This window comes from Astatotilapia calliptera, chromosome 12 (genome assembly GCF_964374335.1).
Source record: "Astatotilapia calliptera chromosome 12, fAstCal68.1, whole genome shotgun sequence".
Taxonomy (NCBI): Eukaryota; Metazoa; Chordata; class Actinopteri; order Cichliformes; family Cichlidae; genus Astatotilapia; species Astatotilapia calliptera.
The window spans coordinates 21573372-21585134 of NC_137433.1; the positions used below are offsets into that span (position 1 = coordinate 21573372).

Genomic DNA, 11763 nt, shown 5'->3' on the forward strand with positions numbered 1-11763 from the left:
GGTTCACAGAGCTCATGGTTACAGATAAGCTGTCCACATTAAATGGCATTATAAAACTTACACTACACTTTTTTTTTTTTTTTTAAAGAGACTGGCAAGAATTTCTTTAACTGTTTAAGGGACAGTTGTTTTCAGACTGTCCCTTAAGAAAACAAAATAACTGTAAGAACTGTGGCCCAGTAACCTCACATCTTTTCTCGGTTAACACTACAGTGTCTATAAAAAGTTAACTGTGTCATAGGTTGGACAGTGACATTCACAGAACAGTTGAGAAATCAGATATTTCTTTGATTGCACAAGTTCATTAGATATTTAGGAAAACTTAAGAAATGTATTTTCAATTAGGTATTAATTGTTCTTTATTTTTATGTGACCCATGCCATTTAGATGACTCAGGGGACGAGGAGCCCACGTCCCAGTCAGACCGCAGCGAGATCCAGGGCACCCTGAAGATACTTATCAGCAAGCTCGATGACCTCAGCACGTGTAATGACCTGATCGCCAAGCACGGGGCGGCCCTGCAGCGCTCCCTGAGTGAACTCGAAGGCCTGAAAGTCCCTGTGGAGGGAGGAGAAAAAATCAAGGCAGTCAACGAGCGAGCCACCCTCTTCCGCATCACTTCCAATGCTATGATCAATGTAAGTAGCTGTGACAGACCGCGCTGCAAGACACGGCAGGGGTTAGCAGTGAGTGATCTGTGTCCCACATGCTTTGGTATGATCAGTATGACAGGAGTACCAGTCCTGGTTTGTGAGCAATGAGAGATGAGATCAGTTCACAGTGTAGTGTGTTTAAAGAGACCAAGGCTGCAGGCATGGAGGTCGACCAGATCCTGATACAAAATACCCTGACTTGTGGGGGACACAAGTCAGGGTAGTCCTAGTGGCAGTTCCAATCCTGCCTAAATGGGGGGGGTTATGTCAGGAAGAGCATCCAGGGCCAAATCATCAAGAATAAGATTTCCATACCAGATTGGTCGGATTTAAAATCATCGCCTCCGTTGCTGCTGGACATGGATGAAGGGGAAGGAGAACAAGGAGAGGGTTGTTGAAAGAAGAGGATGTTAAGATAAGGAGAGATTGAGGTAGATGATTTGTTGTATACATCATTTAAACACTAGCACCTCAAACCAAATGGGTGCCTCTGGCATACTTTCCTCCCTCCATAAACAGATAGAAATATTGTGTACAGAGGCAAACAGAAGCTAGCCACAACCATTGATGAGTCTCTACAGGGAGTGGAGAATTATTAGGCAAATGAGTATTTTGTCCACATCATCCTCTTCATGCATGTTGTCTTACTCCAAGCTGTATAGGCTCGAAAGCCTACTACCAATTAAGCATATTAGGTGATGTGCAACTCTGTAATGAGAAGGGGTGTGGTCTAATGACATCAACACCCTATATCAGGTGTGCATAATTATTAGGCAACGTCCTTTCCTTTGGCAAAATGGGTCAAAAGAAGGACTTGACAGGCTCAGAAAAGTCAAAAATAGTGAGATATCTTGCAGAGGGATGCAGCAGTCTCAAAATTGCAAAGCTTCTGAAGCGTGATCATCGAACAATCAAGCGTTTCATTCAAAATAGTCAACAGGGTCGCAAGAAGCGTGTGGAAAAACCAAGGCGCAAAATAACTGCCCATGAACTGAGAAAAGTCAAGCGTGCAGCTGCCAAGATGCCACTTGCCACCAGTTTGGTCATATTTCAGAGCTGCAACATTACTGGAGTGTCCAAAAGCACAAGGTGTGCAATACTCAGAGACATGGCCAAGGTAAGAAAGGCTGAAAGACGACCACCACTGAACAAGACACACAAGCTGAAACGTCAAGACTGGGCCAAGAAATATCTCAAGACTGGTTTTTCTAAGGTTTTATGGACTGATGAAATGAGAGTGAGTCTTGATGGGCCAGATGGATGGGCCCGTGGCTGGATTGGTAAAGGGCAGAGAGCTCCAGTCAGACTCAGACGCCAGCAAGGTGGAGGTGGAGTACTGGTTTGGGCTGGTATCATCAAAGATGAGCTTGTGGGGCCTTTTCGGGTTGAGGATGGAGTCAAGCTCAACTCCCAGTCCTACTGCCAGTTTCTGGAAGACACCTTCTTCAAGCAGTGGTACAGGAAGAAGTCTGCATCCTTCAAGAAAAACATGATTTTCATGCAGGACAATGCTCCATCACACGCATCCAAGTACTCCACAGCGTGGCTGGCAAGAAAGGGTATAAAAGAAGAAAAACTAATGACATGGCCACCTTGTTCACCTGATCTGAACCCCATTGAGAAACTGTGGTCCATCATCAAATGTGAGATTTACAAGGAGGGAAAACAGTACACCTCTCTGAACAGTGTCTGGGAGGCTGTGGTTGCTGCTGCACGCAATGTTGATGGTGAACAGATCAAAACACTGACAGAATCCATGGATGGCAGGCTTTTGAGCGTCCTTGCAAAGAAAGGTGGCTATATTGGTCGCTGATTTGTTTTTGTTTTGTTTTTGAATGTCAGAAATGTATATTTGTGAATGTGGAGATGTTATATTGGTTTCACTGGTAAAAATTAATAATTGAAATGGGTATATATTTGTTTTTTGTTAAGTTGCCTAATAATTATGCACAGTAATAGTCACCTGCACACACAGATATCCCCCTAAAATAGCTAAAACTAAAAACTACTTCCAAAAACATTCAGCTTTGATATTAATGAGTTTTTTGGGTTCATTGAGAACATGGTTGTTGTTCAATAATAAAATTATTCCTCCAAAATACAACTTGCCTAATAATTCTGCACTCCCTGTAACTGCTTTTTTGTTTGTTTGCATGTTTTTGTTTTTTTGTTCTCTTCTGTTCTCTGTTTCACAATTTTTCTCTTTTGTGCAGTGAAACCACAGCATCTTTATGTAGCAAATTGTTGTTCGCTGCTATTTAACGTTCAAAATCACATGTAGCAAAACGCAGGCTCCAATATGACCAAGTTGGTCATTACTGCCAAATGTTTTTTCTGATTACGTGTATGCTCTACTGTAATCTGGCCCAGTTTCCATTTCCTTTACAGTGAATATTGTGGTTTTAGCTGTCTGTTAGTAATGGATGACAGTTCATATAGAATTGAGGTCATGCAAACGTGATACTGGATATGATAGTGGGTGGGGGTGACAGGAATAGCCCCAGCTCCCCACTCTTCTCAAAACCCTGACCCTCCCTGCTTGGTGAGGAATGTTAGAGCCTTCTGGACTACAGTTAGACTGACAGACCTGGTCTGACTAAAGACAAATCATACAAGGTTGGTCTTTCTTTCCGCTTCTACGAGTGGCTTTGGTTTTGATTGCTATTTGACTTCTAATGCATGACTTTCAGTTGAAGCTTTTTTTTTGTTTCGTTTTGGTTTGTTTGGGGTTAAAATAATTTACTAAGATTAGTTGCATTTTTGGTTGCAATTAGTTTGAACTTATCAACTAATGTTTTATCATTTAAAAATAAAAAGTTGTAACGAGGATCGCACTTAACATTGTGTAAAAGGCCAGTGCTCAAAATGATGAGCCCGTTATTGTTTTTTATTTTTTTTATTTTTTTATTAATTGACTGGACAAGCAAAAAAAAAAAAAAAGATCTTCTTGGATTGCCAAACTCATTAAAATGCCATTTGGCTTGCCAGGAATGTGCTTTTAATGAGAAATCAATGTTGGTCCAAACTCCCTTTAGTGCAAGGATTTCTACTGCCACATTTTTGGCGCCTACAAAGAGGCATCCTAAAACTTTATTTTACCCATGTTAAAATGGTGTTGACATGTAAAGTGTGAATAAGGAACAGAGGAGAGAGAAGGTGGATTGAGGAAAGCTGGAGGCCATGATGTAAAGGTACAACTGCACGCTCTTATTAATCTGGCCTTGGGAGAGGGTTTAACTCTAGTTCGTTCAGCAGTAGCCTGACTCTAATGGCACATTTACATGCATTTACACACGTACTCTTTCAGGGTTATACAATTTACACATGAACATCAACTTTAATCTGCGCTACATAGTTCCTTCTGCAGAGTTCACCGGGACTGTGTGACTCTTGGTGTTTAATGTCAACCCTCACTTACATACATATGTACTCCTGCTTGTTCATTCAGTTTTTTAGCCTTTATCAACCCCGTACTTAAAACACCAGAAGTCACATGCAGTCTATGCTTATAGTGGAGAGTCAGCGTTTAAAAAAGTGGAACTGTCATATTTTCTTCAGGGGGTGTTTGAGTTTCATATGATGGTTATTGTCTGGGGAAGTGGCCCACATCGTCACATGCATTTGGGACATTTAACTGACTCTAAGACATTAATATTGAAACATTTGTGCAGGGCTGTTTAGGGTAAGAGACTAACCAGGCATGGTAAGGTGATCTGATATTTCACTTCTTGTGTTATGATCATACTGCTCTACTAACATTTTGGATTAATGACTGTGTAATTAGGAAATTTGATCGCCTTTAATGATCAATTTCTAGTTTAACTTATTTTAATTTAGCTTTAAAAATGTAAGTGTTTTTCCTTGCTCTATAGTTTGTTAAGATAGTTTGTTGTAAGCCTGTTAATAATAGCGTGGATTTTTTTTTTAATTTACAAGTGTGTCTTAATAATTTTGGGCAATATCTGGTTTTTCAGTATTTTTAAAATGAAGCTCAAGAAATAATCATAATTTTGTTTTGGGGGGGGGGGGTTATTAGCCTTATTCAAGAGTACCGAGTATCCTTACACAGGTGGGCATAAATCAGTAATATGACCAGGATGAAATGCATGAAAGCATACATTGCTCTGGTCAGTAGGAATGTGAAAGGCTCTATGATATGATAATGATTGTGCATCACAGTCAACTGCAACACAATTAACTTGACTTTTTTTGTAGCAAAAATTATTTTAAAAATGTGTATTTGTAAGGAATTAAAATATTAGGCTAAATGTCTTAATGTCCCGGCCTGTTACTCTGACAAAACCAGACATCCGAAGATGTAAGTTATGAACATCTTTGGCTATTATAAGACTTTGTTGTCCAAATATGAATTGGAGCAGTGAGAAAGTAATAGTTGGTAGTTACAGCTCCCCTTAGCTTTACTGGGTATACTTGATAAATAAAATACAAAACAAAAATCTGTTGTTTGAAACTATTTACAGTACCTATATCACCACCCGGTATACGGTTAATACCACAGCTGCCCTAAGTTAATAGTGTTGGTAATTACCATTCTTTGTGTTTCTGTAATGATTAATCCACCAGTAAGCTCAAGCACTTTAATTGAAATTGTATTTATTAATGCTAAGATATAATTGTTGTTATCCATAATTTCCAAATGTACTGTTTTACAGAAAAGCTGAAATAAATAATAAAGCATGTTGGGTTTAAAAAAACAAAAACAAAGATACAAAGTCGCAGTTGTTTGTATCCATTTCTGAAGAGAAAAATTAGTCAAATTTAGTTAAATCTAACTTCTCAGAGAAATCCAGCGTTCCGGCTTAAATTGGGTATTAAAAGCGTAAATTTACCTAAAAAATAACACCATAAATTTTTAGTTTCAAATAGCTGTTTTTTTGTTTTTATGACAGGTGGTATAATACTTCTGTTGAGGGCTATATAGTCATAACTTTTTTTCCCCAACAAAACAAAATCCAGACTGCAGTTCCATCATACTAAGAGCCCAGATGAATTGAACTGTGTGACACTTTTGCCCCGAAGGTTTTTAACCTTCAGCCACTATTTTATTTAAGCGGCTTAAGCTACCTCTCAGCAGTTCCTCTCAATCTCTTCTTGTGATGACAGTGTACCACAGAATAAAGTCAAGTCAAGACTTCCATAACATTTGATTTGTGGTTGCTTTTAAAGCCATGTTTGAAAAACAGCTGGATAACCCCACGCTGAGAGATCAGGGAGCATCACATGACATTTTTAACATGTATGGAGTCAGCTGAGAGGTGTTACTTGGGTTCACTGACCTCTGTGCTCAGTGAGCGTCAGTGGCAGCATGTGCTGACATGTAATATGTGGTGATCTGAAGTAACCTCTCTGTCTGAGCAGCAAAAGCAGAAGAGAAACAATGATACCCCCTCTTGACGCAGATATAGAGCCTTATGCAATCAGAGTGTTAAACGCAGCTCATCAGTCACTGATGTTTTCTATGTTTACAGTTTGCTCCAAGGCGCATTTGCCACAGCGGGGAGACGGAGTAAATCTCGACAGACAGCTAATTAACATATTTATGATTGCTCGAAAACCTTATGATAAGCAGCCTTGATTACAACACATGACACAAATGCATTTACGGCCCTTTCCATCCAAATCTTCTTTCTCTTGTATTGTTGCCAACTGTGAGGAAAAGTGATACAGGATTTTTATCCCAACTGATTGTTTCCATTTTGTTAAAAAAGTTGTTTTTAACAATTCCCCCCTCAGGATGTGTTTTACATTAATTTATTTTTCACTCCTGTCTTCTGATTATCTGCTCGTGTGTTTCTGTTACCCAAGGCGTGTCGAGACTTTTTGGACCTAGCCGAGACTCACAGTAGGAGATGGCAGCGGGCTCTGCAGTATGAGCGAGAGCAGCGTACCCATCTAGAGGAGACCATTGAGCAGCTAGCCAAGCAGCATAACAGCCTGGAGCGAGCGTGGAGGGAAGCACCCACGCTTGTTTCCAGCGCACCCAGTGCCCCTACCACCAACAAGGGTGAGACTGGCTGTCTGTTAGTCGCTCCTGTGGACCTTAGCACGGGACTCATACCAATAGCTAAAGGTCACACGTAGCCTTGGGTTTAGTATTATAGACTCTCCTCATGTGGAGGACAGAAGTTTTGAGCTGTGTCAGAAGATTTTAATTAGACAGCAGTTAAGATGTAAATAGTACTTATCTTAAGAGTCTCTTTGGTTAGTTTATATTCTCATGAGTTTTTGGCTGGAAGTGATCTAACTTTTAGCTATGCTCTAAAAAAGTTACACAGAAAAAGCCACAGTTTATATTTTGTAAAAACAAATTGAGCACCCATGAACTTAACCTGGGGACCCATTTCCAGCCCTCCTGTGATCTCTGTCTCTGCTGTTTATAATGAGGGTTTAAAACATAGTTGAGTCCCTCTTCCTTCCTTTAACCTTAAACGCAATTGTTAATTCATACAGAGGATAATTATATTTTAACCACTTAGGCAGAACATCAGAAACACCAGGTCCTGTGGGAACCACAGTTTCTTCAAACTTTCATTACCTTTTATACTATTTTTGCCATTTGTCACTACTTGCTATCATAATGGCAGATATGAAATTTGAACCTTTAACACAGTAAATGGTTAGTTTAGAGTTTTTATTATTTATACATTATACAGAGCTTCTACACAGCAAACATACTCCCTCCCCTTTCCCTCTTTTACCCATTAATTGTACTTTATATAAACATTTGTGCTTCTCACTTGGAAGCTGGTTAAAACCCATAATGGATCACTGAACACAGTGAACGTACTGAGTGCTAAATAGTCAGTACTAAATATAAGAAGCATGCCCTGAGGTACTTGCATCATTCAGGCTAGTTACCCAACAGGAACACTGCCAATTTTACGATTAAGCTAATTATTCCCCGATTAATCACCACTGGTATGTGATTATATGCCTGTCTCTCCTGAACACTGCAGAATACAAACTCACTGTTTTACACTGGGATGTCTGTGTGGACTCATAAATGTATATGTCCACTTGAAGGGAGTGAGAGGTCACGGAAAGAGGAGGCAAGTGATGAAGATGAGGATACTGAGTACTTTGATGCCATGGAGGATTCCCCTGCGTTTATCACAGTGACTGCCAGTGAGAGCACGCAGCACAGGTCAGTCTCACACAGGAATCCGTGCAGTCTCTGCTCTCTTTTTATGTATTCATTAAAAATGCACTGTAAGAAAAAATGGATATGAGAAATATAGTTTAACCATGCACGCTCCAAATTGTAAAAACTGCGAGTTTGACGCTGGGTGACGTCTGAGCGGGGCTCTGACGATAGCTGATGGCATGAGAAATCGAAGAGCGGCGTGTCCTTTTCTGTCATGTGTTCACTTTCGGTTGTACAAATAAAAACCAGCCTTAGACTCTCACAGCGGTCGGTTTTCCTGCAGACAAGTTACCCAATTTTTGTGTCATGTGACATATCCGTCAACTCCAGTTTCACAGTATTCATCTGCAATACTCAGCAATCTCTCCCCTCCCTTGTGTATATTGTGTTTGCATGTGTAAAGGGGAAACAAGAGCGTGAGGGGATTTTGGCGAGATTGTGTCCTGCGTCGCTGTAGAAAATACTTTCATTTTGTTCCAGGCGATCTCAGAGTAATTTGAGCGGAGCGAGCGGAGGCCATCCCGGTGACTGGAACCAGGACGACCATGTAAGTGTCTTCCCAACATGCCTAAATAATGGCACTGACATTTGTTAAAGGAGCAAATATTTGTAATCTCAAAATAGATTCATTTCTGCTGCTGCTGCAAAGCTCACACCTCATTGATTTATTTATGTAACATCTTCACTTGCTGCTTTCACAAGTATCCTTCCCTGCCGTGCTTAAAGAAGGATGCAAGGATACGCACACAAACTTTGCCAGTGGTTTGAATCATTTAGTACTCAAACATCTGTTCTTCTTCTCCCTCAGCTCTTTCTAATATTTTTCTCTCTCTCTCTCTTACACATCTGTGTCTTCTCTCTTTTTCTCCTGTCTTTCTCTTGCTCTGTCGCTACATCTGGAGATATGCTGCCAAGCTGTCCACAAAATTGAAAGTATTGTCTCAAACTTGTATATCCACCCTCTTCTCCTCACCTAATCCCAGATGTCTCCAAGCTGTAACGATGTGTCAGGAAAGGAGCTTCAGCCGCGCAGACAAAGGCGGAGTCATATCCCAGACAAACCCAACTACTCCCTCAATTTGTGGAGCATCATGAAGAACTGCATCGGCAAGGAGCTTTCTAAAATCCCCATGCCTGTAAGTGTAGGCGTGCTCCCGGTTCTTCTTGCTGGCAGGTAAATCTGTAAGGATTGCATCTTATGAGTTTCTCTCCGTTATCTTCCTTTCAGGTAAACTTTAATGAGCCTCTGTCGATGCTGCAGCGCCTCACCGAGGACCTGGAGTATCACGAGCTTCTAGACAAGGCAGCCCGCTGCGACTCCTCACTAGAACAGATGTGCCTGGTCGCTGCCTTCTCTGTCTCTTCCTACTCAACAACGGTCCACCGGACAGCCAAGCCCTTCAACCCCCTCCTGGGCGAAACGTACGAGCTTGATCGCTTGGAGGAATTTGGCTACCGCTCGCTGTGTGAGCAGGTAATGGCACAGCTACAGAGAGATTTTGTTTGCATGCTTCCTGATGTGCACGCACAGTTATTCAACACACACACACACACACACGACGGTACACAAGGTTAAACAGAGCCTTTGTGTTTCTGTGTCCTCTCAGGTGAGCCATCACCCACCTGCAGCTGCACATCATGTGATTTCCCAAAGAGGCTGGACCTTATGGCAGGAGATCACCATCGCCAGCAAGTTCCGAGGCAAATACCTCTCCATAATGCCTCTGGGTAAGACCGCTAACAAACTTCATGCGTAAATAATAATTATATGCCTGCTGTGTTGTGCTATGTAATAGAAAATCATGTAAGTAGTGAAATATAAATCTTCTGAGGTGGAAATGCATTGCCTGTGCTCTGAGCATTAATGTGCTGGATGACAGATTCAGAAGCACAAAACCAAACAATAATGCGCAACTGCAAATTAGCAATAAAGCAGATGTGAGAATCTGTCTTTTGTCGCCGTGTGTCCCCAGGTGCCATTCACCTGCAGTTCCACGCCAGCGGGAACCACTATGTGTGGAGAAAGGTCACCTCCACAGTGCACAACATCATTGTGGGCAAGCTGTGGATTGACCAGGTCTGTTTATTATGTTTAGTTTATCGACATCATGCCTTAATACCACTGAGCTTCCTGAAAAGCCCGTAGATATTTTCTTCTAGCAGAAGTGTGTGGCACAGACCAGCAGAGTAGGACTGAAGAGGGGAATCAACGTAAAGCTTTTTAACAGTTCAACAAGTAGCTCCACAGTATCCGGGGATTTGTCTTTAGCTTTGATCTAAATAACAACCTCTTGTTTCTTTGAGATGCCCCAGTTATAGTGTGGAGGGAGGTTTGAGGGGCAGGCTTCACATGTGTCTATTTGGAACTATAAAACCCCATCCACCTCCTCCACCTACATTTTTTTCCCTGTCCTGCTTTCGTGTGTCACATCCATCTGTCAGTGTGCATTTGTGTTTGAATGCTCATTTTAAAGAATCCATGAAGAAGAAAAACACAGATTATATCCACTGGAATATAAGCTCTTGTGTATAATAACAAAGCGTCAACCTGTTCCTAACATGAAAAAGTAAAAGTACAAATATCCTAAATTACTGAATATTTGTAGTATTTGTTTCTTAAAGGTACTCTACAGACTTGAAATACATTCAATTTCAATTCAGTTTTTTTTTATATGGCACCAAATCACAGCACTCACCTTAATGTGCTTTACATTGTAAGCTAAAGACGCTACCATGATAGAGACATAACCAACCCCATGTCCCTCTATGAGCAAGCATTTAGTGAAAATTGGAAGCAAGGAAAGGAAACGATCTAAAAATAAATTACTCACATTAGTGTCTGTTTTCTGATCAAATGTACAAATGCTATCAGTTTTTTGTCCTTTTGAGTGTAACAAAATCACCAGCTCTGTGTTGAGATAAATGTAGTTTTGTCATCTCTGTATTGTATTATTCTCTTCAGTATATTCACCTTCATTCTCTTTGCGTTGTTCTGCCACTCGGCTGTCCTCCTTTGCAGAACGGGGTCACCCAAACAGCTTCATATTAACCTACAGCTACACTCTCTGTGGTTGGCTATAGCGGAGCACAATTGTCAGTAATAAAACAGCTGAAACAAGCGAGGCACTGACAAAGAATGTATTTTTACATCACAATCACACCAGCATAAACCTTCATTTTCTCCGCATGGTGGCTATTTTTAATATTTTCTTTTCATGGCTGTCATATGCTGCAAAATCAGATTAACCCTGTAACACCCAAGTGTATCTTTTTGATGATTTTTCTTTTCTTTTTTTTCTTTTTCAAAAGTTTTAATAAACCACAAATAAATAGGATTTTCTGAAACATTTTCATGGTTTGGGCTTTACAGGGTTAAGCATGAGACCTTAAAGGTACATCCCACTGCAGTGTCCAGCACTGTGCATGCACATCCTTGCAGGACAATGCAAGGACCTGCTTACCACATGTCTTGTTTGCAGTAACAAGAGTAGTAATTCTACACATAAGCACATTGTTTTAGTTTGTTTAGTGTGTGTGACAGATGGACAGGTAGAATGAAATAGTGGTGGATTTACCTTAACTGTCATTCCAAATTGAATCTTCTAAGTCCTGACTCACTGTGAAACTCGCTGTGATATGTTCACTGGCTCAAATGTCATTGTTCTCTCTTTCTTGCTCTCATTCTGTATTTTTTGCGTGTCTGTGTTTGTGCAGTCGGGAGACATTGAGATTGTGAATCACAGGACCAAGGAGACCTGCCAGCTCAAGTTCTCTCCCTACAGTTATTTCTCCAGGGATGTTCCACGCAAGGTAAACTCTTTGTTTTCCACACTCTGCTGACACCCAGCCTGGGTGTGACGTTGCGGTGTGGGGTTCATTTGTGTGATGCTGCCTCCTGCTGGACAATACCAACAAATGTATTGCTTTGTGTAATAAGCTTAGTGT

The 11763-nt window shown here is 40.9% G+C and overlaps 1 protein-coding gene across 1 annotated transcript in view; it reads left to right on the plus strand.

Annotated features, from left to right (window-relative positions):
* The window catches only part of osbp2b (oxysterol binding protein 2b), a 48180-nt gene that overhangs the window by 33856 nt on the left and 2561 nt on the right, over positions 1 to 11763 (plus strand). Inside the window, exons 3-11 of the mRNA XM_026188562.2 lie at positions 388 to 638; positions 6480 to 6678; positions 7698 to 7818; positions 8299 to 8365; positions 8802 to 8954; positions 9047 to 9292; positions 9426 to 9546; positions 9792 to 9895; positions 11533 to 11628. Coding sequence (XP_026044347.1) covers positions 388 to 638; positions 6480 to 6678; positions 7698 to 7818; positions 8299 to 8365; positions 8802 to 8954; positions 9047 to 9292; positions 9426 to 9546; positions 9792 to 9895; positions 11533 to 11628 — 1358 coding nt within the window. The remainder of the gene's footprint in view (positions 1 to 387; positions 639 to 6479; positions 6679 to 7697; positions 7819 to 8298; positions 8366 to 8801; positions 8955 to 9046; positions 9293 to 9425; positions 9547 to 9791; positions 9896 to 11532; positions 11629 to 11763) is intronic.